Raw genomic sequence first — 27,619 nt, forward strand, 5'->3', positions numbered from 1 at the left:
GACAGTATGGTACTGGCACAAAGACAGAAATATAGATCAATGGAACAAAACAGAAAGCCCAGAGATAAATCCATGCACCTATGGGCACCTTATCTTTTGACAAAGGAGGCAAGAGCATACAATGGAGAAAAGACAATCTCTTTAACAAGTGGTGCTAGGAAAACTGGTCGACCACCTGTAAAAGAATGAATCTAGAACACTTTCTAACACCATACACAAAAATGAACTCAAAATGCATTGAAGATCTAAATGTAAGACCAGAAACTATAACATTCCTAGAGGAAAACATAGGCAAAACACTCTTTGACGTAAATCACAGCAGGATCCTCTATGGCCCACCTCCCAGAGTAATGGAAATAAAAGCAAAAATAAACAAATGGGACCTAACTAAACTTAAAAGCTTTTGCACAATGAAGGAAACTATAAGCAAGGTGAAAAGACAGCCTTCAGAACGGGAGAAAATAATAGCAAATGAAGCAACTGACAAAGAATTAAGCTCAAAAATATACAAGCAGCTCATGCAGCTCAATACCAGAAAAATAAACGATTCAATCAAAAAATGGGCCAAAGAACTAAACAGACATTTCTCCAAAGAAGATATACAGATGGCTAACAAACACATGAAAAGATGCTCAGCATCACTCATTATTAGAGAAATGCAAATCAAAACCACAGTAAGGTACCATCTCACACTGGTCCAAATGGCTACTATCAAAAAGTCTACAAACAATAAATGCTGGAGAGGGTGTGGAATAAAGGAACCCTCTTACACTGTGGGTGGGAATGCAAACTAGTACAGCCACTATGGAGAACAGTGTGGAGATTCCTTAAAAAACTGGAAATAGAACTTCCATATGACCCAGCAATCCCACTGGTGGGCATACACACCAAGGAAACCAGAATTGAAAGGGACACATGTACCCCAGTGTTCATCACAGCACTGTTTATAATAGGTAGGACATGGAAGCAACCTAGATGTCTATTGGTAGACAAATGGATAAGAAAGCTGTGGTACAGATACACAATGGAATATTGCTCAGCTATTAAAAAGAGTGCATTTGAATCAGTTCTAATGAGGCGGATGAAACTGGAGCCTATTATACAGACTGAAGTAAGTCAGAAATTATACAGAGTGAAGTAAGCCAGAAAGAAAAACACCAATACAGTATACTAACACATATATGTGGAATTTAGAAAGATGGCAATGATGACCCTGTATGCAAGACAGGAAAAAAGACACAGATGTGTATAACGGACTTTTGGACTCAGAGGGAGAGGGAGAGGGTGGGATGATTTGGGAGAATGGCATTCTAACATGTATACTATCATGTAAGAATTGAATCGCCAGTCTATGTCTGACGCAGGATACAGCATGCTTGGGGCTGGTGCATGGGGATGACCCAGAGAGATGTTATGGGGAGGGAGGTGGGAGGGGGGTTCATGTTTGGGAGCACATGTAAGAATTAAAGATTTTAAAATTAAATAAATAAATAAAATAAAAAAAATAAAAACACCAATACAGTATATTAACGCATATATTTGAAATATAGAAAGATAGTAACAATGACCCTATATGCAAGACAGTAGAAGTATTTTCATAGTGTTTTTTTGGGTCCAATTCTGCATGAACTGAGATCAAATAGTATGTCTTTCTATGAGTTATTTAGCAAAATGCCCTCAAGGTACTTCATGTTATCACAAATGGCAAGACTTCTTTCTCCTTTTATGGCTAAGTGATGTGAGTATACATATAAATGTTATATGTAACATTACTGTTACTGTTCAATTGCTAAGTCGTGTCCAACTCTGTGACACCATAAACTGTAACATGTCAGACTTCACTGTCATTCACCATCTCTCAGATTTTGCTCAAACTCATATCCACTGAGACAGTGATGCCATCCTCCTATCTCATCCTGTCACCCCCTTCTACTCCTGTCCTCAATCTTTTTCAGAATCAAGGTCTTTTCCAGTGAGTCAGCTCTTTGTATCAGGTGGCCAAAATATTGACGCTTCAGCATCAAGTCTTTCCAATGAATATTCGGGACTGATTTCCCTTAGGATTGACTTTGATATCCTTGATATCCTTTGATGTCCTTGATGTTCAAGGGACTCTCAAGAATCTTTTCCAACACCACAGTTCAAAAGCATCAGTTCTCTGACACTCAGACTTGTTTATGGTGCAACTCTCACATCAAACATTTCTACTGGACAACCAAAGTTTTGAGTACACGGACCTTTGTCAGCAAAGTGATGTCTCCGCTTTTTAATATGTTGTCTAGATTTGTCATAACTTGTCTTCCAAGGAGTAAGTGTCTTAATTTCATGGCTGCAGCAACAATCTGCAGTGATTTTGGAGCCTAAGAAAGTAAAGTCTGTCACTGTTTCCACTTTTCCCCCATCTATTTGCCATGAAGTAGTGAGACCAGATGCCATGATCTTATTTTCTTAAATGTTGAATTTTAAGCCAGCTTTTCACTATCCTCTTTCACCCTCATCAAGAGGATGTTTAGTTCCTCTTCACTTTCTGCCATTAAGGTGATGTCATCTACACATCTGAGTTTGTCAATATATCTCCCAGCAATCTTGATTCCAGCTTGTGATTAATCCAGTCTGGCATTTTGCACAATGTACTCTTCATATAAGTTAAATAAGCAGGGTGACAATATACAGCCTTGATATACTCCTTTCCCAATTTTGAACCAGTCCATTGTTCCATGTCTGATATTAACTGTTGCTTCTTGATCTGCATACAGGTTTCTCAGGAGGCAGTTAAGGTGGACTGGCATTCCCATCTCTTTAAGAATTTTTCACAGATTGTTGTAATCCACACAGTCAAAGGCTTTAGTGTAGTCAATGAAGCAGAAGTAGATGTTTGGTTGTTTGTTTGTTTGTTTTTTTCGTGTAATTCTCTTGCTCTTTCTATGATCTAACGGATGTTGGCAATTTAATCTCTGGTTCCTCTGTCTTTTCTCAATCCAGCTTGTACTGGGTTCTGCATTCTCCTACTGCTAAAGCCTAGCCAACAGTATTTTGAGCATTACTTTGCCAGCATGTGAAATGAGTGCAATTGTACAGTAGCTTGGACAGTATTTGGCATTACCCTTGTTTGGGATTGGAAGGAAATCTAACTTTTCCAGTCTTGTGGCCACTGCTGAGTTTTCCAAATTTGCTGACATACTGAGTACAGTACTCTAATAGCATCATATTTTAGGATTTGAAATAGCTCAGCTGGAACTCCATCACCTCTACTTGCTTTTATCATACTAATGCTTTCTAAGGCCCAGTTGACTTCACACTCCAGAATGTCTGGCTCTAGGTGAGTAACCACACCATTATAGTTATCTAGGTTATTAAGACCTTTTTTGTACAGTTCTTCTATGTATTCTTGCCACCTCTTCTTAATCTTTTCTGCTTTATGTTCTTACCAATTCTGTCCTTTATTGTGCCCATCTTTGCATGAAATTGCATGTCCATTGAGTCGATTATGCCATCCACCCATCTCATCCTCTCTCGTCCCCTTCTCCTCCTGCCCTCAATCCTTTCCAGCATCAGGGTCTTTTCAAATAAGTCAGCTCTTCACATCAGGTGGCCAAAGTATTGGAGTTTCAGCTTCAACATCAGTCCTTCCAATGAACACCCAGGACTGATCTCCTTTAGGATGGACTGATTGGATCTCCTTGCAGTCCGAGGGACTCTCAAGAGTCTTCTCCAACACCACAGTTCAAAACTTCAATTCTTCTGTGCTCAGCTTTCTTTATAGTCCAACTCTCACATGCATACATGACCACTGGAAAAACCATAGCCTTGACTAGATGGACCTTTGTTGACAAAGTAATGTCTCTGCTTTTTTAATATGCTGTCTAGGTTAGTCATAACTTTTCTTCCAAGGACTAAGCGTCTTTTTATTTCATGGCTGCAATCACCATCTGCAGTGATTTTGGAACCCAGAAAAATAAAGTCAGTCACTGTTTCCGCATCTATTTGCCATGAAGTGATGGGACTGGATGCCATGATCTTCGTTTTCTGAATGTTGAGCTTTAAGCCAGCTTTTTCACTCTCCTCTTTCACTTTCATCAAGAGGCTCTTTAGTTCTTCACTTTTTGCCATAAGGGTTGTATCATTTACATATCTGAGGTTATTGATATTTCTTCCAGCAATCTTGATTCCGGCTTGTGCTTCATCCAGCCCAGCGTTTCTCATGATGTACTCTGCATATAAGTTAAATAAGCAGGGTGACAATATACAGCCCTGACGTACTCCTTTTCCTATTTGGAACCAGTCTGTTGTTCTATGTCCAGTTCTAATTGTTGATTCCTGACCTGCATACAGGTAAGTATGCATACACACATAAGTGTGTATATAAAATCTTTAAGTTTATTTATAATTAAGGGTTAATTTATTCTATATAGCAAAATAATTCAGTACATACATTTTCTTCTTTTCCATTATGAGTTGTTATAGAATATTGAATATAGTTCCAGTGCTATACAATAAGACCTTGTTGCTTATCCATCCTATATATAATAGTTTGCCTGTGCTAATCCCAAACTTCCATTCCTTCCCCTCCCAAAGCCTCTTCACTAGGCAACCAGAAATCTATTCTCTATACCTACAAGTCTGTTTTTGTTTTGTAGATATATTGATTTGTATTTTAGACTCCACATATAAGTGATATATGGTATTCGTGTTTCTCTTTCTGACATACTTTTGCTTAATATGATAATCTCTAGGTCCATCCATATTGTTGCAAGTGGCATTATTTATTTTGATGGCTGAATAATACATTATACACACACGTGCATGCTTACACATCCCACACACACACGTGTATATATATATATATATATATATGAATGTTGATGGGCATTTAGGTTGTTCGGCTATTGTAAATAGTGCTGACCATAGGGGTGCATGTATCTTTTCAAATTATAGTTTTTTCTGGATATATGCCCAGAAGTAGGATTGCTGGAAAATATGGCAACTCTAGTTTTCTGAGGAACCTCCATGCCGTTTTCCACAGTAGCTGAACCAGTTTACATCTGCACCAACAGTGTAGGAGGGTTTCATTTTCTCCACACCCTTTCCAGCATTTCTCATTTGTAGACTCTTTTTCCCTTATATTTGTAACTGGAGGATAATTGCTTTGCAATTCTGTATTGGTTTCTGCTGTACAACATGAATCAGCCATAGGTATATATATGTCCCTTCCCTCCCAAAGCCCCTATCCCACCCCTCTAGGATGTCAGAGCACACCAGGTTGAGCTCCCTTCATCATACAGCAAATTACCACTGACTATCTATTTTACATTTGGTAATGTGTATGTTTCAGTGCAATTCTCTTGATTTGTCCCACATTCTCCTTCCCACACAAGGCCCAAAATCTGTTCTTTAAGTCTGTGTCTCTATTGTTGTCCTGCAAATAGGTTCATCAATACCATTTTCCTAGATTCCATGTGCTCAATTGTGTACAACTCTTTGTAGCTCCATGGACTATAGCCCATCAAGCTCCTCTGCCCATGGCAGTTTCCAGGCAAGAATACTGGAATAGGGTGCCATTTTCTACTCCAGTGAATCTTCCTAACCCAGCGATTGAACCTGTTGCAGTCTCATGCATTGGTAGGCAGATTACTTACCACCTGGGAAGCCCCATTTCTCAATTCCATTTATATGCTTCAATATATATATATTTTTTCTTTTTCTGCCTTACTTCACTCTGTATAACAAGCTCTAAGTTCCTCTATCTCACTAGAATTGAGTCACATTTCTTCCTTGTTATGGCTTAGTAATATACCATTTTATACATGTACCACAACTTCTTTATCCACTCATCTGTCAAAGGACATGTAGGTGGCTTCCATGTTCTAGCTACTATAAGCAGTGCTGCAATGAACATTGGAGTACATTTTTTTTTAAATTATGGCTTTCTCAGTGTATAAGCCCACAGTGGGATTACTGGGTCATATGGTAGTTTTATTCCTAGTTTTTTAAGAAATATTCATAATGTTCTCCATAGTGGCTATATCAATTTACATTTCCACCAATAGTGCAGGAGAGTTCCATTTTCTCCACACCCTCTCCAGCATTTAGTTTCTGTAGATTTTCTGGTGATGGCCATCTGACCAGTGTGAGATGGTATCTCATTGATTTATTGATGTGGCTTTCCCTAATGATGAGTCATATTAACATTTTAAATGCATTTATTTGCCATCTGTATGTCTTCTTTGGAGGAATGTCTATTTAAATCTTCTGCTTATTTTTTGATTGGGTCATTTGTTTTTTCAATATTGAGCTATATGAGCTGTTATATATTTTATTTAATTTTTATTTTATTTTGCTTTACAATACTTTATTGGTTTTACCATACATTGACATGAATCAGCCACGGGTGTACATGAGTTCCCAATCCTGAACCCCCCTCCCACCCCATATCATCTCTCTGGGTCATCCCCATGCACCAGCCCCAAGCATCCTGTATCCTGTATCAAACATAGACTGGTGATTTGTTTCTTACATGATAGTATTCATGTTTCAATGCCATTCTCCCAAATCATCCCACCCTCTCCCTCTCTCACAGAGTCTAAAAGTCTGTTCTATACATCTGTGTCTCTTTTGCTGTCTCGCATAGAGGGTTATCATTACCATCTTTCTAGATTCCATATATATGTGTTAGTATACTGTATTGGTGTTTTTCTTTCTGGCTTACTTCACTCTGTATAATAGGCTCCAGTTTCATCCACCTCATTAGAAATGATTCAAATGTATTCTTTTTAATAGCTGAGTAATACTCCATTGTGTATATGTACCACAGCTTTCTCATCCATTCATCTGCTGATGGACATCTAGGTTGCTTCCATGTCCAGGCTATTATAAACAGTGCTGCGATGAACATTGGAGTACATGTGTCCGTTTCAATTCTGGTTTCCTCGGTGTGTATGCCCAGCAGGGGGATTGCTGGGTCATAAGGCAGTTCTGTTTGCAATGTTTTAAGGAATCTCCACACTGTTCTCCATAGTGGCTGTACTAGTTTGCATTCCCACCAACAGTGTAAGAGAGTTTCCTTTTCTGCACACCCTCACCAGCATTTATTGCTTGTAGACTTTTGGATCGCTGCCATTCTGACTGGTGTGAAATGGTACCTTATTGTGGTTTTGATTTGCATTTCTCTGATAATGAGTGATGCTGAGCATCTTTTCATGTGTTTGTTAGCCACGTGTATGTCTTCTTTGGAGAAATGTCTATTTAGTTCTTTGGCCCATTTTTTGATTGGGTCATTTATTTTTCTGGAATTGAGCTGCATAAGTTGCTTGTATATTTTTGAGATTAGTTGTTTGTCAGTTGCTCATTTGCTTTATTTTCTCCCATTCAGAAGGCTGTCTTTTCACCTTGCTTATAGTTTCCTTTGTTGTGCAGAAGCTTTTAATTAGATCCCATTTGTTTATTTTTGCTTTTATTTCCAGTATTCTGGGAGGTGGATCATAGAGGATCCTGCTGTGATTTATGTTGGAGAGTGTTTTGCCTATGTTCTCCTCTAGGAGTTTTATAGTTTCTGGTCTTACGTTTAGATCGTTAATCCATTTTGAGTTTATTTTTGTGTATGGTGTTAGAAAGTGATCTAGTTTCATTCTTTTACAAGTGGTTTACCAATTTCCCAGCACCACTTGTTAAAGAGATTGTCTTTAACCCATTGTATATTCTTGCCTCCTTTGTAGAGGATAAGGTGTCTATAGGTGTGTAGATTTATCTCTGGGCTTTCTATTTTGTTCCATTGATCTATATTTCTGTCTTTGTGCCAGTACCATACTGTCTTGATGACTGTGGCATTGTAGTAGAGCCTGAAGTCAGGCAGGTTGACTCCTCCAGTTCCATTCTTTATTCTCAAGCTTGCTTTGGCTATTCGAGTTTTTTTGTATTTCCATACAAACTGTGAAATTATTTGTTCTAGCTCTGTGAAAAATACCGCTGGTAGCTTGATAGGGATTGCATTGTATCTGTAGATTGCTTTGGGTAGTATACTCATTTTCACTATATTGATTCTTCTAATCCATGAACATGGTATATTTCTCCATCTATTAGTGTCCTCTTTGATTTCTTTCATCAGTGTTTTATAGTTTTCTATATATAGATTTTTAGTTTCTTTAGGTAGATATATTCCTAAGTATTTTATTCTTTTCATTGCAATGGTGAATGGAATTGTTTCCTTAATTTCTTTTTCTCCTTTCTCATTATTAGTGTATAGGAATGCAAGGGATTTCTGTGTGTTGGTTTTATATCCTGCAACTTTGCCATATTAACTGATTAGCTCTAGTAATTTTCTGGTGGAGTCTTTAGGGTTTTCTATGTAGAGAATTATGTCATTTGCAAACAGTGAGAGTTTTACTTCTTCTTTTCCAATTTGGATTCCTTTTATTTCTTTTTCTTCTCTGATTGCTGTGGCCAAAACTTCCAGAACTATGTGGAATAGTAGCAGTGAAAGTGGGCACCCTTGTCTTGTTCCTGATTTTAGGGGAAATGCTTTCAATTTTTCACCATTGAGGATAATGTTTGCTGTGGGTTTGTCATATATAGCTTTTATTATGTTGAGGTATGTTCCTTCTATTCCTGCTTTCTGGAGAGATTTTATCATAAATGGATGTTGAATTTTGTCAAAGGCCTTCTCTGCATCTACTGAGATAATCATATGGCTTTTATTTTTCAATTTGTTAATGTGGTGAATTACATTGATTGATTTGCAGGTTGCTTATATATTTTAGAGATTAATCCTTCGTCAGTTGCTTCATTTGCATTTGTTTTCTCTCATTCTGAGAGTTCTCTGTTCATCTTTATTGTTTCTCTTTTGTGTAAAAGCTCTTAAGTTTAATTAGATCCCATTTGTTTTTGTTTTTATTTCCATTACTCTGGGAGGTGGGTCAAAGAGGATTTCCTGCAATTTATATCAAAAAGTATACTGCTTATGTTTTCCTCTAAGATTTTATAATTTCTGGTCTTACATTTAAGTCTTTAATTCATTTCCATTTTGAGTTTATTTTTGTGTATGTTGGTTAGGCAGTGTTCTAATTTTATTCTTTTACACATAGCTGTCCAGTTTTTCCAGCACCACTTACTAAAGAGAATGTCTCTTCTCCATTGTATATTCTTGCCTCCTTTGTCAAAGATAAGGTACCCACAGGTAGGGTGTATCTCTGGGTTTTCTATCCTGTTCCACTAGTTTATTTTTATATTTTTGTGCAAATACTATACTATCTTTATGACTGTTGCTTTGTAGTACAGTCTGAAGTCAGGTTTATTCCTCCAGCTCCATTTTTCATTTTCAAGGTTGCTTTTGCTATTCAGGGTCTTTAGTGTTTCCATGAAAATTGTGAAAGTTTTTGTTCCAGTTGTGTGAAAAATCCCATTGGGAATTTGATAAAGATTGCATTGAATCTGGAAGATTGCCTTGGATAGTATAGTCATTTTCACAATATTGATTCTTCTAACCTAAGAACAGGGCTTCACCTGATATCTTAGTTGGTAAAGAATCCACCTGCAATGCAGGAGACCCTGGTTTGATTCATGGGTTGGGAAGATCCACTGGAGAAGGGATAGGCTACCCACTCCAGTATTCCTAGGCCTCCCTTGTGGCTCAGCTGGTAAAGAATCCACCTGCAATGCAGGAGACCTGGGATCGATCCCTGGATTGGAAATATCCCCTGGAGAAGGGAAAGGCTACCCACTCCAATATTGTGGCCTGGAGAATTCCGTGATTGTATAGTCCATGGGATTACAAAGAGTCCATCTAGTCAAAGCTATGGTTCTTCTGGTAGTCATGTACAGCTGTGAGAGGTGGACTGTAAGAAATCTGAGTGCCAAATAATTGATACTTTTGAACTGTGGTGTTGGAGAAGACTCGAGAGTCCCTTTGACTTCAAGGAGATTCAACCAGTCCATCCTAAAGGAAAGCAGTCCTGAATATTCACAGGAAGGACTGATGTTGAAGCTGAAACTCTAATACTTTGGCCACCTGATGTGAAGAGCTGAATCATTTGAAAAACACCCTGATGCTTAGGAAGATTGAAAGCAGGAAGAGAAGGGGATGACAGAGGATAAGATGGTTGGATGGCATCACTGACTCTATGGACATGAGTCTGAGTAAGCTCCAGGAGTTGGTGATGCATAGGGAAGCCTGGTGTGCTGCAGTCCATAGGTTACAAAGAGTCGGACACAACTGAGTAACTGAACTGAACTGAATCTAAGAACATGATATATCTCATCTGTATCATCTTTGATTTCTTGCATGAGTGTCTTGTTTTCTATATACACGTCTTGTCTCCTTAAGTGTGTTTATTCCTAGGTATTTAATTCTTCTGGTTGCTGTGATAAATGGGATTGATTCCTTAATTTCTCTAATTTTTCATTGTTAGTGTAGCTCAGCTGGTAAGTCATCTGCTTGCAATGCAGGAGACCCGGGTCTGATTCCTGGGTCAGGAAGATCCCCTGGAGAAGGAAATGGCAACCCACTCCAGTATTCTTGCCTGGAGAACCCCATGGACAGAGGAGCCTGACAGGCTACAGTCCATGGGATCGCAGGAGTCGGACATGATTTAGCAAGTAAACCACCACCAGTGTATAGGAATGCAAGGGATTTCTGTGTACTGATTTTGTATCCTGCAACTTTACTAAATTTACTGATTAGCTCTAGTAGTTTTCAGATAGTACCTCTAGGGACTTTTATGTATAATTTCATGCTGTCTGCAGACAATGAGAGTTTTACTTTTTTTTCCCCCTCAATCTAGATTCCTTTCATTTCTTCTCTGATTGCCATGGCTAGGACTTCACAACTATGTTGAATAACATTGGCAAGAGTGGGTACCCTTGTCTTGTTCCTGATCTTAGAAGAAATATAAACTTTTTCAAGATGGTCATTCTGACTAGTATGAGGCGGTATCTCATCGTGGTCTGGATTTGCATTTCTCTCAGTTCAGTCGCTTGGTCGTGTCTGACTCTGTGACCCCATGAACTGCAGCATGCCAGGCTTCCCTGCCCATCACCAACTCCTGGAGTCCACCCAAACCCATGTCCATTGAGTTGGTGATGCCATCCAACCATCTCATCCTCTGTCATCCCCTTCTCCTCCTGCCCTCAATCTTTCCCAGAATCAGGGTCTTTTCTAATGAGTTAGCTCTTCACATCAGGTGGCCAAAATATTGGAGTTTCAGCTTCAACATCAGTCCTTCCAATGAACACCCAGGACTGATCTCCTTTAGGATGAACTGGTTGGATTTCCTTGCAGGCCAAGGGACTCTCAAGAGTCTTCTCCAACACCACAGATAAAAAGCATCAACTCTTCGGCCCTCAGCTATTTTTATAGTCCAACTCTTACATCCATACATGGCCACTGGTAAAACCATAGCCTTGACTAGATGGACCTTTGTTGACAAAGTTATGTCTCTGCTTTTTAATATGCTGTCTAGGTTGGTCATAACTTTTCTTCCAAGGAGCAAGCATCTTTTAATTTCATGGCTGCAATCACCATCTGCAGTGATTTTGCATTTCTCTATTAATTAACAAAGTTGATTATCTTTTTATGTGCCTATTACCCATCTCTATGTCTTCTCTGGAGAAATATCTATTTAGGTCTTCTGCCCATTTTTCAATTAGATTTCTTCTTGTTATTTAATCGTATGAGCTGTTTGTATATTTTGGAAATTAAGCCCTTGTCAGTTGCATTGTTTGCAAATATTTTCTCCCATTCCATAAGGTATCTTTTCATTTTGTTTATAGTTTCCTTTGCTGTGTAAATACCTAACTTTGATTATCTCCCATTTGTTCCTTTTTGTTCTTATTTCTATTGCCTTGAGAGACTGACCTACAAAAACATTGGTACAATTTATGCCAAAGAATGTTTTGCCTATGATCTCTTCTAGGAGTTTTATAGTGTCATACCTTATGATTAAACTTTTAAGCCACTTTGAGTTTATTTTTGTGTGTAGGAATTTTGTGTATGATGTGAAGACATTTTCTGAATTTGCTGATTTACACACTGCTGTCCAAGTTTCCAAGCACCACCTGCTGAGGAGACTCTGTTATTTTATATTCTTGCCTCCTTTGTTGAAGATTAATTGGCTACAGATATGTGGGGAGTTTTCCTGGGCACTCTATTCTTTTCCATTGGTCTTTATGTCTGTTTTTGTGCCAACACCACTCTGTTTTGACTACTGTAGCTTTGCAGTATTGTCGTAAGCCTGGGAGGGTTATGCCTTGGAGTGTTTTTTTCTTCCTTCTCAGGATTGCTTTGGCAGTTCTGGGTCTTTTATGGTTCCATACAAATTGTGAGATCAATTATTCTAGTTCTGTGAAAAATGCCATGGTTAATATGAGATCACATTAAATCTTCAGACTGCTTTGGGTGCATGTGTGCTGAGTTGCTTCAGTCATGTCCAACTCTGTGCAATTCCATGGACTCTAGCCCATCAGGGTCCTCTATCCATGGGATTCTCCAGGCAGTTCTGGAGTAGGTTACTATGCTCTCCCTCCAGGGGAACTTACTGACCCAGGGATTGAACCTGCATCTCTTACATCTCCTACAACCACTAGTGCCACCTGGAAAGCCCCTTCTTTGGGTAGCAATGCCATTTTAAAAATATTAATTCTTCAAAATCAAGAGCATGTGATGTGATATCTATTTCTTTGAATCATCTTTAGTTTCCTTTATTAATGATTTGTAATTCTCACTATATGTCTTTCACCTCTTTGGGGAAGCTTATTCCTAAGTATATTATCATTATTATTTTTGAAGTGATATTAAAAGTGATTGTTCGCATTCCTTCCCTGATACTTCCTTGTTATAACTTTTTAATATATAAAATATTTAATGGGGACTTCTTTTAGTAAATAACAAAGTTGGAAGTACAAATGAGGGTTGTGGGGCTCAGAGGAAAGGGGCAGTGAGGACTGCAATGGTGATAAAGTGAGCAAGACACTGTCTCCCAGCACCTGTCTCCATGCTAGAATCTCACTCTCTCTCAGAGCCTCTCTGCAGTCCGATGGGACAGCAGAGTAAGATAACTTTCCCCATTTTTTAGCTATAGAAACTGAGTGCCAGATGGGTTAACTGGCCTACCCCAAGTCACAGAGCATTCCTGGCTTTTCTTGCTATACCACTGTGTCCCAGCTTAGAAGAAATAATAGTAGTTGGGCAAGGGAGGGCAAATGCCCCCATAGGAATAGTCATCAAAGATATGGAAACAAGCAAGAGTTTTCTGCACAGGGTGTTAGCTGGAACAAAGTGGGGATACAGCTGAAGGGTAATTTTCTTTAGAGCTATAATTTATTTTATATAAAAATATTTGAGACTTTTAAAAGGCCCAGTGTTCCAAACATGTCTGAATTTAATATAAGATCTTCCTGTGGTGGCATCTCTTGGTTCCTCATTTGCTAGAGCTTCAATTTGATTCTGGTTAATTGCATGAGCTAGTAATTCTTCTCATTGGTTACTGGTACTTTCCTCAGATTCCTAAGTGACCATCAGTCTATGAACCACACAAAAACAATACCAGAAACACTGGTGAAATGTGTGAAGTTTCTACTTGAATGTATTTCTTGCTTTATTCTTTAATACCAGGTCCTCTAATTATCAGCTTGGGTAGCTGAGATCAGGATGAGTCTTATCGGATATTGGGGTAATGCTGGCCTAGTAAAAATGATTTGGAAAGTATTCTCACATCTTCTGTTTTGGGGATGAGTTTGAGAGGGATTGGTATTAGTTCTTTGAATGTATAGTAGAATTCAGCAGTGAAATTTTCTGCTCCTAGACTGTAGTTCAAAGATTTTTGATGTGATCTCCTTACCAGTAATTGGTCCACTGAGATTTTCTAGGTTTCCATGATTCAGTCTTGGTAGGTTTATCCTACCAAGTTTATCCATTTGTTCTTAGTTGTCTAATTTGTTGGCATGTAATTTTTTGAAGTATCTTATCCTTTGTATTTCTATGATATCTTTCGTTTCTGACTTCATTTATTTGAGTCTCTCTTCTCTTAATAACTAGTTAAAAGATTGTCACTTTTTAAAATCTTTCCAAAATAGCAGCTCTTATTTTCATCTTTCTATTGTCGATTTTGTCTCTACTTCATTTATTTCCACTCTGATCTTTATTTCCTTCTGTCTGCTAACTTGGGGCTTAGTTTGCTCCTGTTATAGTTCCTTGAGGTCTAGACTTCAGATCTTTGTTTCATGATGTAGGCATACATCACTATGGAGGTCCCTCTTAGAATTGCTTTTGCTGTATCCCATAAGTTTTTGTTTGTTGTATTTCTATTTTCATTAGCCTTGAGGTGTTTTCTGATTTCCTTTTATTCTTTGACCCACTAGTTATATAGCTGTGACTTAATCTCCACATATTTGTCAATTTTCTAGTGCTTTTTCTTGTAATTGATTTCCAGTTTTATAACACTGATCAGAAATGCTTGATAAGATTTCAATCTTCTGAAATTTATTAAGGCTGGTTTTATGGCCTCATATATGATCTATTCTAAAGAGTGTTCCATGTGCACTTGAGATGAAATATTCCATATATGTCCATTAAGTCAATTATCTATTATGTTATTTAAGGCTGATGTTTCCTAACAGATTTTGTCTAGATGATCTATCCATTGATTTAAGTGGGATATTAAAATCTTCTACTGTTATTGCACTGCTATTTCTCCCTTTAAGTATGTTAATACTTGCTTTATATATTTAAGTGTTTTTATGTTGGGTAATACATATATACAAATGTTATATTGTCTTGCTGTATTGCCTCCTTTATCATTATGTAAAGATAGCCTTTGTTTCTTATTACAGTCTTTGTCTTAAGGTCTGTTTTTTTTGTGCTTAGTTGCTCAGCTATGTCTAACTCTCTGTGACCCTCCAGGCTCCTCTGTCCATGGGGATTCTCCAGGCAAGAATACTGGAGTGGATTGCCATGCCCTCCTTCAGGGCTATTTTATATGATGTAAATATAACTATTTTTACACCTGAAATCCTCAGATTTCTTTTGGTTTCCATTTGCATGGATATCTTTTTCAATTTCTCTACTTTCGGTCTATGTGTATCCTTAGATTGGAACTGAATTTCTTGTAGACAGCAAGAAATTAGTTAGTTCAGTCACTCAGTCATGTCTGACTCTTTGCAACCCCATGGATTGCAGCACAGCAGGCATCCCTGTCCATCACCAACTCCCGGAGTTTACTCAAGCTCATGTCCACAAAGTGATGGACATCAGTGATGCCATCCAACCATCTCATCCTCTGTCATCCCCTTGTCCTCCTGCCTTCAATCTTTCCCAGCATCAGCATCTTTTCCAATGAGTCAGTTCTTCACATCAGGTGGCCAAAGTATTGGAGTTTCAGCTTCAGCATCAGTCCTTCAGTTAAACACCCAGGATTGATTTCCTTTAGGCTGGACTGGTTGCATTTAGATGGGTCTTATTTTTTTTTAATCCATTCAGCCACTCTGTATCTCTTGATAATAGAATTTAGTTCATTTATATTTAAAGGATTACTGATAAGTATGTACTTATGGCCATTTTGTTAATTATTTTCTGGCTATTTTATAATTTCTCTGTCCTTTGTTCTTTTTCTCTCTTCATTTGTGATTTGATTATTTTCTATAGTAGTATGCTTATAGCAAAACCAGACAAAGATACTGAAATAATGACCAATATTTCTGATGAACAGAGGAAAACTCAAGATATTAGTAAACTGAACTCATTGATACATTAAGAGGATAACATGATTGTGGTTTTCATTCTATATGCTTTCTGATGGATAAGGATAAGAGGCTTATGGAAGCATCCTGATGGGAAAGACTGACTGAGGGGGAAACTGGGTCTTGTTCTGATGGGCAGGGCCATGTTCAGTAAATCTTTAATCCAATCTTCTGTTGATGGGCAGGGCTGTGTTTCCTTCCTGTTTGACCTGAGGCCAAACAATGGTGGAGGTAATGAAGATAATAGAGACCTCCCTCAAAAGGTCCCATGCATGCACTGCTGAACTCACCCCCACCCCTGACCTTGCAGCAGGCTACCGCCAACCCATGCCTCCATCAGAGACTCCTGGACATTCATGGGCAAGTCTGGGTCATCCTCTTGTGGGGTTACTGTTCCTTTTTCCTGGGTCCTGGTGCACACAAGGTTTTGTTTGTGCCCTCCGAGAGCCTATTTCCCCAGTCCTGTGTAAGTTCTGGTGGCTCTGTGGTGGGGTTAATGGTGACCTCCTCCAAGAGGGCTTATGCCATTACCCATGTCTGCTGCACCCTGAGCCCCTGTCCATGCAGCAGGCCACTGCTGATCCATACCTCCTCAGGAGACTCTCAAACACAGTTCTGGCTCACCTTTGCTTCACTGACTATGCTAAAGCCTTTGACTGTGTGGATCACAACAAACTGTGGGAAACTGTAAAAAAGATGGGAATACCAGACCACCTACTTGCCTCCTGAGAAATCTGTATGCAAGTCAAGAAGCAACAGTTAGAATTGGACATAGAACAACAGACGGTTCAAAATCGGGAAAGGAGTACATCAAGACTGTATGTTGTCACCCTGCTTATTCAACTTCTATGCAGAATGCATCATGCAAAATGCCAGACTGGATGAATGTCAAGCTAGAATCAAGATTTCTGGGAGAAATGTCAACAACCTCAGATATGCAGATGATACCATTCTAATGGCAGAAAGCAAAGAAGAATTAAAGAGCCTCTTGATGAGGATGAAAGAGGAGTGAAAAAGCTTGCATAAAACTCAACATTCAAAAAATTAAGATCATGGCATCCAGTCCCATAACTTCATGGCAAATAGATGGGGAAAAAGTGGTAACAGTAGCAGATTTTATCTTCTTGAGCTCCAAAATCACTGTGGACTCTGCCTGCAGTCAGAAAATTAAAAGACACTTGCTCCTTGGAAGAAAAACTATGACAAACCTAGACAACATATTAAGAAGTTGAGACATCCCTTTGCCAACAAAGGTCCATATAGTCAAAGCTTTGGTTTTTCCAGTAGTCATGTACAGATGTGAGAGTGGGACCATACAAAAACCTGAGTGCCAAAGAATCGATGCTTTAAAACTGTGTTGCTTGAGTAAGACTCATGAGAGTCCCTTGGACAGCAAGGATATCAAACCAGTTAATTCTGAAGGAATGCAACCCTGAATATTCATTGGAAGGAGGCAAAGGAGAAAGTGAATTAGTGTGCTTGTATGCACAATATTTGCTGAAGCTCCAGTATCTTGGTCACCTGATGTGAAGAGTCGACTCATTGGAAAAGATCCTGATGCTGGGAAAGATTGAAGGCAGTAGGAGAAGGGGACAACAGAGGATGAGATGGTTGAATGGCATCACTGACTCAGTGGACATGAGTTTGAGCAAACTCCAGGAGATGGTGAAGGATGGGGAAGCCTGGCATGCTGCAGTCCATGGGGTCATAACGAGTTGGACATGACTGAGAAATTGAACAACAAACTTTTCAGAATGAACATTAAGATCTGCATCATTTGGGTTAAAATACTGCATACAGTTGACCTTGGACAATATGGGATTTGAACCATGTGCATCCTCTTCGACAGTTTTTTTTTTTCCCCTCCAATATCAAATATTACAGTCGCACATGGCTTCCCAGGGGGCGCTAGTAGTAAGGAAACCACCTGCCAATCCATAAGACATAAGAGACATGGATTCAATCCCTAGGTCAATAAGATCCCCTGGAGGAGGGCATGGCAACCCACTCCAGTATTCTTGCTGAAGAATCCCATGGACAGAGGAGCCTGGTGGGCTACAATCCAAAGGGTCACAAAGAGTTGGACACTACTGAAGTGACTTATCATGCATGTATACACGCTATTTGCAATTAATTGACTCTACACAGGCAGAGCAGCCAGAGACACAGAAGGCACATTCGAAGTTACATGGAGATTTTCAGCCATGGCACAGGGTGGGCACCCTTAACCCCTGTGTGTTCAAGGGTCAGCTGCACTACACTGCTGTATTTAAAGTGGATAACCAACAAGGACCTACTGTATAGCACAGGGAACTCCGCTCAATGTTGTGTGGCGGCCTGGATGGGAGGGGAGTTTGGGAGAGAATAGACACATGTATATGTATGACTGAGTCCCCAAGCTCTTCGCATGAAACTATCACAATAAGTTTTTTTTTTAATGAATAAAAAATAGGAAAAAAAGTGTTATGAACCACAGAAAGAAAATGGGCTTGTCACATTTCCTAAATGCATGCCTTAACATTTGATAGTCAAATCATTTTCTCTTGAAGCATCTAGGGGGACATTTTCCTTTCTCATTTTCTTATTAACTGCTTCTGCTCTTCTAGAACCACACTTTTCAGTGGCCTTCTCTGTAATTTGATCAGATCACCAAGAATGTTTTCTACTTCTTTAAATTCAGAATCTTCATAAATTTTTAAATTTTGCTTTATGCTCGACATGCATTCTAATTACATGATATTGGTTGGGTTAAGCCAAACCCCTCAAGTATGACACTGACTCAATGACGCAGAAATGAATATTAGTGAAAAACAGGGAAGGGCTGTTTGAGTAGTCACTAAATAATTTATTCATTTGTGAATATTTTCTTTTTCTTTTTTCTTTTTTTTTTTTTGCTTCACTAACCAACCTCATAAGATTGAAGATTTTAAAGATCAACAGTCACATAAAGAAATCTTTGTACTTCTGATTTATATTCTCAGTCCTAATCCTGTAGATCTGAAAAAACAAAAGATAGTGAAGTCAACTTTCTTCCAAAATGAAAAAAGTAGAGCTGTGAATGGCTTCTCAATTGCTGAGCCATCTAGAGTTTGCCAATGTTACTAATGATCTGAAAGAAAATGAAAGCCATGTTGCAGTTTGTGAGAGTAGACCTTTGAGCCAGAGGTGGAGAGTTATCCATAAACTGCAAAATTAGAATGAAATCACAACCTCCCTCACCCCAAAAGGAACTGAAGCCCTTGCCCCACTCTTTCTCAATTCTAGTTCAAGATGTCAGTCCTCATCTTGGCAGCAAAATCACAAAATGTTACACCTGACAGTCAGTCATTCGGATACTGGGTATCTACATAACTGGGAGGAATATCTGTTTAATTTTCTTTCATAAGGATTTGTACTAGGCAGAGAACAGACTTGTGGTTGCCAGTGGGGAGGGATGAATTGGGAGCTTGGGATTAGCAGATGCAAACTAGTATGTATAGAATGAATAGACAACAAGGTCCCACTATATAGCACAGGGAACTATATTAAATATCCTGTGATAAACCATAATGGAAAAGAATGTGAAAAATATGTGTATGTATGTACATACTTATGAAAGTCTTAGCTGCTTAGTCCTGTCCAACTCTTTGCAACCTCATGGACTGTAGCCTGCCAGGCTCCTCTATCCATGGAATTCTCTGGGCAATAACCAGTGGAGTGGGTAGCCATTCCCTTCTCCAGGGGATCTTCCAGATCCAGGAATCAAACCCAGGTCTTCAGGCAGATTCCTTACCGTCTGAGCCACCAGGGAAAACCTAAGATACATAACTGAATCACTTTACTGTACAACAGAATCAAAAACATGGTAGATCAGCTATACTTTAAATAAATATTTGTACTAGGATTCTCAAATGTAAAGGAAAGAAGTAAAATTTAAAGTTGGTTCATTCAGAGAACCAAACTCCTCTTGTGTCATGATGCTTTCTTAATCCGCTAAGAATTTCCCAAACAGTAGCTATTAATGATTTGCTTGTTCAGTATTCCCGTTTGCAAGCCTGGCACACCTGCCTCTCCCTTTCAGCTGTTCTATCTCTGTCATGATTCTGTGAACAGGAGAACAAATAGCAGCCAACTCCTGCTTAAAAAAATCAAAGTTTTGAAAGGCCATGGCAGAAGTGGAGAGAAGTTTCTCCCAGATGTCAGAGTTCTTGAGTACCTCTCTTGTCTCTGTCCTAATTAAATTCCAAGTGAAGCTACTCGCCTCTTATGGGACATTTGCCTCCTGGCTGACAGAAGTCCTTTTCTCCCTTTGGGAGATAGGGTGGAGGGGGATAGATCTTGACCTGTCTTCAATATGCCTCAGAGAACTAGAAGGATGAAATAACACCCCTCATTTTAGTTTAGGAAATGAATCTTACTATCTGAAAAATTATAATACAGTTAGGAAAAAATTCTGTTAAAATACTTTCAAGTTCTATAATCACTACGGTTTTGTAGCATGCCTCTACTTATGTGCTTAAGAATATTTTTCAAGGAGTTTATTACTGTAAATTTAATAATTATAATAATTGCTTAATGAAAGCTAAGAATATAAAAATGAACTCCTAGGTATATGTGTGTGCTCTCAGTTGCTCACTCATGTCTGACTCTTTGCAGCCCCATGAAGTTGTACCCCACCAGGCTCTGCTGTCCATGGAATTTTCCAGGCAAGAAAAATAATCATATAAAACACAAATAAGAGTTTTAAATCATTTTTTCAGTAAAAATTTATAAAATTTCATAAAAAAGTAGACATATCATTCAGTTCAGTCGCTCAGTCATGTCTAACTTTTTGTGACCCCATGGACTACAGCACTCCAGGCTTCCCTGTCCATCACCAACCCCCGGAGCTTGCTCAGACTCATGTCCATCCAGTTGGTGATGCGAACATGTGATTATTTTATGCAAATAAATGTTGGACTATTGGGGGTTTTACTGGAGTATAATTGCTTTAGGTTGTGTTAGTTTCTGCTGTACAACAAAGTGAGTCAGCTACATGTATACATATATCTCTCCCTCCCCTCTCCCACTCCCTCCTTTCTAGGTCATCACAGGGCACTTGGCTGAGCTCCTTGTGTTATATGACAGCTTCCCACTAGCTATCTATTTTACACATGGTCGTGTATATATGTCTGTGCAACTCTCTCAATTCATCCCACTCTCGCCTTCAGGTATTTAAGAATACCTAAAGCAGCAGCATTCCAAGTCTTGTTAATACTAATCATATATATAAGATACACTTCTAAAATGATACACTTCTAAACTTTGGTGTAGTCAACCCAGTATACAAAGCATTGGCCTGAAACAAACCAAAAATACCCAACTCGTATCCCTATTGTGCCACTTATAAGTTATTTACCTCTAAATATATCCTTGAACTCCTGTGGTCCTCAGTTGCCTCTGTTCTAGATTGTGAAGTTTGTAATCTGGGGTCATTAGCCTTACCATGTAGGCTCTTCTCACTTCTGAATTGGTCAGGTCCAGATGATTTGTTAACAAATGTAGCAAATAAAAAGTGTTCATGATTCCCATCATTTTCCACTAGTCTAGAGAAATTCCTATGCATCGAAGATGGATTTCATATGTACTTTTTGGAAAACTTTAATATTACGGTCTTCAGTGTCTTTATGCAGTAAGAAGCAACCACCAGAGTGGTTGGACCAGAGTCTAAAAAAAACTAACTGTTCTTTTCCCACCGTGTCGCTTGTCTCTCTTTCTGCTGCTGCTGCTACGTTGCTTCAAGTGTGTCCAACTCTATGAGACCCCATAGACAGCAGCCCACCAGGCTCCTCTGTCCCTGGCATTCTCCAGGCAAGCTATCTTTCTGAGAGCAGGTGTATTTATTTGATTAAGGGTATTGGTAGCTTCTCATGAAAGAGTAGCTGAATTAAATGAACTAATATGTTTTGTGCTCATGTTCAAGATACTAGGAAAAAAACTTGTTCGTGTCTCATCTATGCTGATTGTTTTCTAGGACCCACTGATCTCAGCATGAAGAGGCAGTTGGCGACCAGCTCAGGATCGTCTAGCAGTTCAAGCTCCAGACCTCAGCTGAGTCCAACTGAAATCAATGCAGTGAGACAGCTGGTTGCGGGATATCGAGAATCCGCCGCATTTTTACTGCGTTCCGCAGATGAACTGGAAAATCTTATTTTACAACAGAACTGAGTCCAACAACGATCCTTTACACTGAGGTCTAAATTTGCAGTTTCCACTATAATGACATTTTGATTTCCCAGCAGAGATGCGTCTGGTCTTAACTGCACAGTCTTAAGAGAAATACTTCCATTATGCCACATTGTCCTTGATCCATAAAGTGATGTGTTTCGGTGCTTCAAAGGAACCCTGGCCTCTGAAGTACTTGAGATACGTTAATGTGTCCAGCCTACTGCTTTTTGTTTCAGTGTGCCAGCATAAATATCTGGGCCAAAAAAAAATAAAAAGGCTGTGTATTCCTAATTGAAGGATAAAACAGAAGAAGCTTGTGGTATAAAAAATAGTTCAAGGTCCAGCTGAAATATTAGTGGAATTTGCTACTGACTTACTGGACTGAAAGCTGCAGTATCTGGAGGAAAAAAAAAAAAAGCCAAAATTTCTTGTTGCTACAGGATATAGCAATGAAAAGGATCTTGTATTTTAAAAAAAATGTAATTTTTATAAAAAGAAAACTTGTTTTTCATTCAGAATTGTCATTTTTACTTTGGTAACTTTTTCATAGGTCCTAAAAGAAAACTGTTTTGAGAAACTACTGTAAGTACCTTTTCCACATCCTTTTGCCTTCTCTTTCCAAATTCTTTCTACAAAAATAACACTTGATGCTGGGGAAAAAAAAAAAAAAAAGATACCCTTACCTGTGTTCTTTAAATCGTCACATCAGGAACTACTTCCAAGAAAAGCTTGCATTTCTGCACTCATGCTGTTCTCGAGCATCCCACTCACCACTGCAGCTTTACCATAGCGGTTTCACCACAGAATTTTTTTTAATATTCAAAAGAGACTTATCATTGACAAAAAAAAAAAAATCACAGCTTGATTTCTTACAGCTGCTCTTCCCGGATTGCCACTGCTGTCTTACGGGCATCCTTCTAGCAGCCACTGGATGTTGATGACTGAATGTTAAAGGGGTTGCAAGTGACAATCTGAAAATTTGCACTCTTGTGTGTTGTTTTCTTTTCTCTTTCAGAAATAGTTTCCAAAAAGAGACATTACCTCTCCTGAAACGATTTGTATAATTTACACTTGTAGGTAAAAATAATGGAAAGAACTCTCAGTGGATTCAGCCGCAACTTACAATGAACTGTCCCCTCCTCTCTCCCAAACCCTTATTTTATAGTGTTGGATACACATGAATGGTGTTCTCTTTGTGCACTGAGGCAAGCCTATTTTTGAAATATTTAGGGAGGAGTACATCCGTTTACGCTTCTTGTACACTTTCTGTTGTTTAGCTTCGGTTGGATTACAGATTCTTTGTGCATTCCTGAATTTGCCTTATTTCATGTAAAATTTATGTCATTTGGGTTTTGATAAGTTTAAGGCATCAGTGACATTTCTTAACTACTTGTTACATATAGTTTTTCAAGTAATGACTGTGGTTGTGACCAAGTAATGTGCACTTTTTCTTGTAACTGTGGACATTGCTATGCTTTTTTCTTCTAGTGTTTCTAGAATTATGGTTCCTTACAGTTACGTAAACAAAAAAACAAACAAAAAAAAACTTTTGTGATACTGTTGGTGAATATAATGTGAAAATCTTATTGAAATATGAGTATTTTGGAAATACATAGATGCACAAACATCTTTTAAGGTGTGGATTTAGAATTTGCTTATTTAATTGAAAATTCAAAATATGGAGGGCTGGTATACTTTTCTGTTTTGTTGGGTTTAATAAACAGATTTCTGTGTTAAAACAATGATTATGAAAACTTATAAATTTTTGGAATCATATATTATTTTGTATCTACATTTAACACAAAATTGACAGTTCAAATATATTTCAAGAGCACCCCAAGGTCCTCCAGAGTCTCCACATGCAGGCTAATAAATAACTTATTCCAAGAAGGAGTAAAGCAAATTAGCAAACCATAGCTATTTCATTTGATTAAATATGGTTTAAGAATTTTTCTTTTATTCCCCATTTTAACATGACTAATCTGGCTCTTTAAGTCATATTTAGCATTTTGGGAAAAACACACCAGTTTTAAGTCCCTGTTTTGTGCTTTGGGATTTGTTACTGAACAATATTTGAGGCTTTGGCATGGTTACTATTTCAAAAAGTAACACCCAGGTTCAGGTTCAACCTATATATAAAAATCCATAATAGTGATCCTTATTAAGCACTTTGATTGGAGAAGGCAAGTGCCAGCAAGGCACTTTTGTTTTCATTTCATTTTCAATTTATAACTCCCACACCCATTCACCAAGGACTAAATCCCCCCATGCCTTCTGCTTTTTGCACATTTGTCTAAAAGAATGAGTTCCAGGACTCCCGCTGGTTCCCTAGGAGAGTTCTGAGGACAAAACCATGTACCACTTTGTTTTCTTTGTAACTTGTCCCTGAAAAGCACCCTGGTCTTTTTGTAATTCTCTGTCATATCCCCTTTATAAGGCAATTTGGAGGAATTGGGTGCAGGTTCATATTCTCATTCAAATGAGGGGATAGAAAACAATCATACACATGGAGATCACATAGATATTTCTGTCACTTCTGACAGACAGCTTTTCATACAGCCACAGTTTCTTGTCACATATGTATTACTTTATCACACTTAGAAACATTCCTTGAAGCAACAGCAGAAAATGCAAACACAAGTAGATACTGAATTTTCCTAAGTTGTGTAAAGTTAACAACTTGATAAAAAGGACATTCAAGTAATGATAGCCACCATTTACTGATTATTTACACGTGGAAAAGGCATTTATTTCCTTTACTTCTGACAACACGAGGAGATCAGGATAGTCACTTTTTATTTTACAACGAGGCTCAAGAAGATGAAGTAACTTGCCAGGAGCCCCAGGAGAATGAGAACTAAAGCTCTCATTTGACCCAGGCAGGCCTGATGCTGGAGCCCCCTCTATTGGTGGCCACGGTCTGTTACCTCCCAGTGTCTCCCTCACAGCTCAAAAGAATCCACCTGCAATTCAAGAGACAGGGGAGATGCAGGTTCAATCCCTGGGTGGGGAAGATCCCCTGGAGGAGGAAAATGGTAACCCATTTTCCAGTATTCTGGAAACCATTTTCCAGTAACCCATTCCAGTATTCTGGCCTAAAAAATCCAATGAACAGAAGAGCCTGGCAACTCCCAAGGGTTACAAAGAGTCGGACATGACTGAGCACACTAAATCGTTACATTCTGTACCAACTTGGAACCTGACCAGTTTATACTAAAGTTTAGCAGTTTTATTTATCTACAAAAGATAAATAATAGTTATTAAAAATGCACTTGACATCAAATAAAGCATTTGACTGAACACTGAGCATTTTATCCAACCTATGGAAGTTTAATTTCCTTTATGTTCTCTACAGATATAAAGAGTAGTCATAAAATCCACCACTAATGAAAATCAAACACACAGTGCATGAAGGAAAGGCAGTGACTTGTTTTTAAACATGATGGGTGCAGTAGTGAATCTGGTAAGGAAAGAGAAAAGGGATTATCCAACTGATGTTCATACATAAAGTTCATGAAGTTCATTCATCTGAGATTTTAGTTACTATGCAGGTGCTATCTGGTTATTTTAATTAATCCTGGTACCATTTACAAAATATTCAAAGATTAGTTTTGGTATGCCAAAAATAATTTCGCAAGGCCCAGGTTTCAAACTTTAGTTTGTTAAAAAAAAAATCAAAAATAAATCAGATGGACATTATATTAACTCTGTTTTAAACTGTGTTTGACATGCAGAAATTCAGTAAAGCAGATGCTAACCTACAGGAGTTTACCACTTAAAGAGAATTAAAATCTCCTTTCTTAAAAATATTTTGAAAGGAGATAAAATGCTCCTAATCGTCTGTCTCAGGTTTTAAGGTCAATCATTTTCAACATTTTCTGATTACAAAAGGAACCTAGCAAATACAGGAAATAAGGAGGGAAATTCCAGCATCCATGAAGAACAATGATAACATTTTACAGTGTAGCTTTCAAAGTTTATCTAAATAAGTAAACTTTTTATTTTGCTCTGCATGGTGTTTCCTCATTTGCTTTTCTGTCCTAAAAGTATACCATGAATCCTTTCTACATCATTAGGTATTATCTGTATTATTTCTGAAGACTGTATGGTATTATATTGTATGAATGTACCTGTATTAATTTTCTGTTACAACTGTAACAAATTACCCCAAACACTACAAATGTGTTACAGTCTGGTAAGTTGATGTATTGCTGATCCTGTTCACAGAGCCAACTGTTGTGCTGTATCTCACTGAACAAACTATTCGTTGAGTGCATGGTAGGCAAGGCATAAGCTAAGAAGACTGAACTGCAGATGTGTTTATTCCCTCCTGCCTGACAAAACAGGCATTATTACATCATATAACATAGCCCCCAAGGGCTTTTGAGGTGGAGCTTATATAAAAGTAGTCCATGGCCAAGCGATTACCTCATGACGCACATGCTCAGTGCTATGAGTGATCTCGGCTGTGACGTAATTATTTACAAAACGTGGGGCAAGAGCGAGAGGCCATGGGATTAGAGAGCCTGGCTAGTTTGCTTGGCTAGTTTGCTCTCTCTACACTGTTGGAATTCTCATTGGGCTAAAATCTAGATATCGAAAGGACTATGTTTCTCTCTGGTTGTTCTGGGGGAGAATCCATTTCCTGACCTACTCTAGCTTGGAGGCTGCCTGCATTCCTTGACTTGGGGTTCCTTCATCTTCCAAGCCGGGAGCTTAGCATCTTCAGATCTCTCTGTAACTCTGACCTCCACTTCTATCCCGTCTTCCATCTTTAAGGACCCTTCTGAGTTCATTGGGCCCATATAAATAAAATATGACAACCTCTTTAAAGTCAGATGATTAGCAGCCTTAATTCCATCTACAAACCTAACTCCTTAATTTTAACATGTAATAAAACAGATTCTGATGATTAGGATGTGGAACTCTCTCTCAGGGAGGGGAGATTATTCTGTCTACTCTAGTATTTTAATTTCCTTTTATTCCCTTTTAAATCTCTCATACCCAGCTGTATTTCATCCATTCACTATAGTAAAGTTCCCAAGTCAGCAACACAAACATTTTATAAATAATTGTCAGCTGCTGTATCTGTATTTTTTCTTCTGTATAAAGGGTCTTTAGGAAATTGTTTAACGGCATTTTTCTCAAATATCACATATTCAAATCAAATGTAATAGATGCATATTTTAGGCGTGCAGCTAAATCTTTCAAATGAAATGAAACAAAAATACCTCTGAACTCTTTCCTTATTTTGATTTCTTAGAAAGTGATTGTGCCCAAGAAATTCCCCGAAATGCATTTTAGGCAGTCTTATTAGAGCAGAATAGGTATGGAAGGATCCAAAGCGTAATTAATTTCTGTAAGCAGTCCAACCACATTCATAAAACGTCTGGTGGTAATTACCAGTGGTATTTTATTTACTCTGAACAAATAAAAGGTATTAACATTGGGTGTTATTAGATGACATGTCTTTTAAAAGGGAAGGTTTTGGCAATAACACACCTATTGAATTTAGGATAAGCCAACAGGTTTAAAAATTACACCTCTTTACCTCCATTTCTTTGTGAGAAAACTATACTTTATTTACATATTAAAATTTTTATTTCCCATCATTTACTGGGCTTTTATTCCCCCGTTTCAATGGCCATCCACTAAAAAAGATCAAAGATAATTCAAGACCATTTATAATGATATAAGAGGGAAAAATAAA

At 38.3% G+C, this 27,619-nt stretch overlaps 1 protein-coding gene across 7 annotated transcripts in view; it reads left to right on the forward strand.

The window, feature by feature from the left end:
* The window catches only part of NOL4 (nucleolar protein 4), a 460,596-nt gene extending 438,412 nt beyond the window's left edge, over nt 1-22,184 (forward strand). For all 7 annotated transcript variants that reach the window (XM_069568799.1, XM_069568797.1, XM_069568800.1 and 4 more), the window contains one exon: nt 21,716-22,184. In XM_069568799.1, coding sequence (XP_069424900.1) covers nt 21,716-21,909 — 194 coding nt within the window. In that variant the 3' untranslated portion in view covers nt 21,910-22,184. The remainder of the gene's footprint in view (nt 1-21,715) is intronic.
* The last annotated feature ends 5,435 nt before the right edge of the window (nt 22,185-27,619 follow it).

Source organism: Ovis canadensis, chromosome 23, assembly GCF_042477335.2.
Source record: "Ovis canadensis isolate MfBH-ARS-UI-01 breed Bighorn chromosome 23, ARS-UI_OviCan_v2, whole genome shotgun sequence".
NCBI classification, from domain to species: domain Eukaryota; kingdom Metazoa; phylum Chordata; class Mammalia; order Artiodactyla; family Bovidae; genus Ovis; species Ovis canadensis.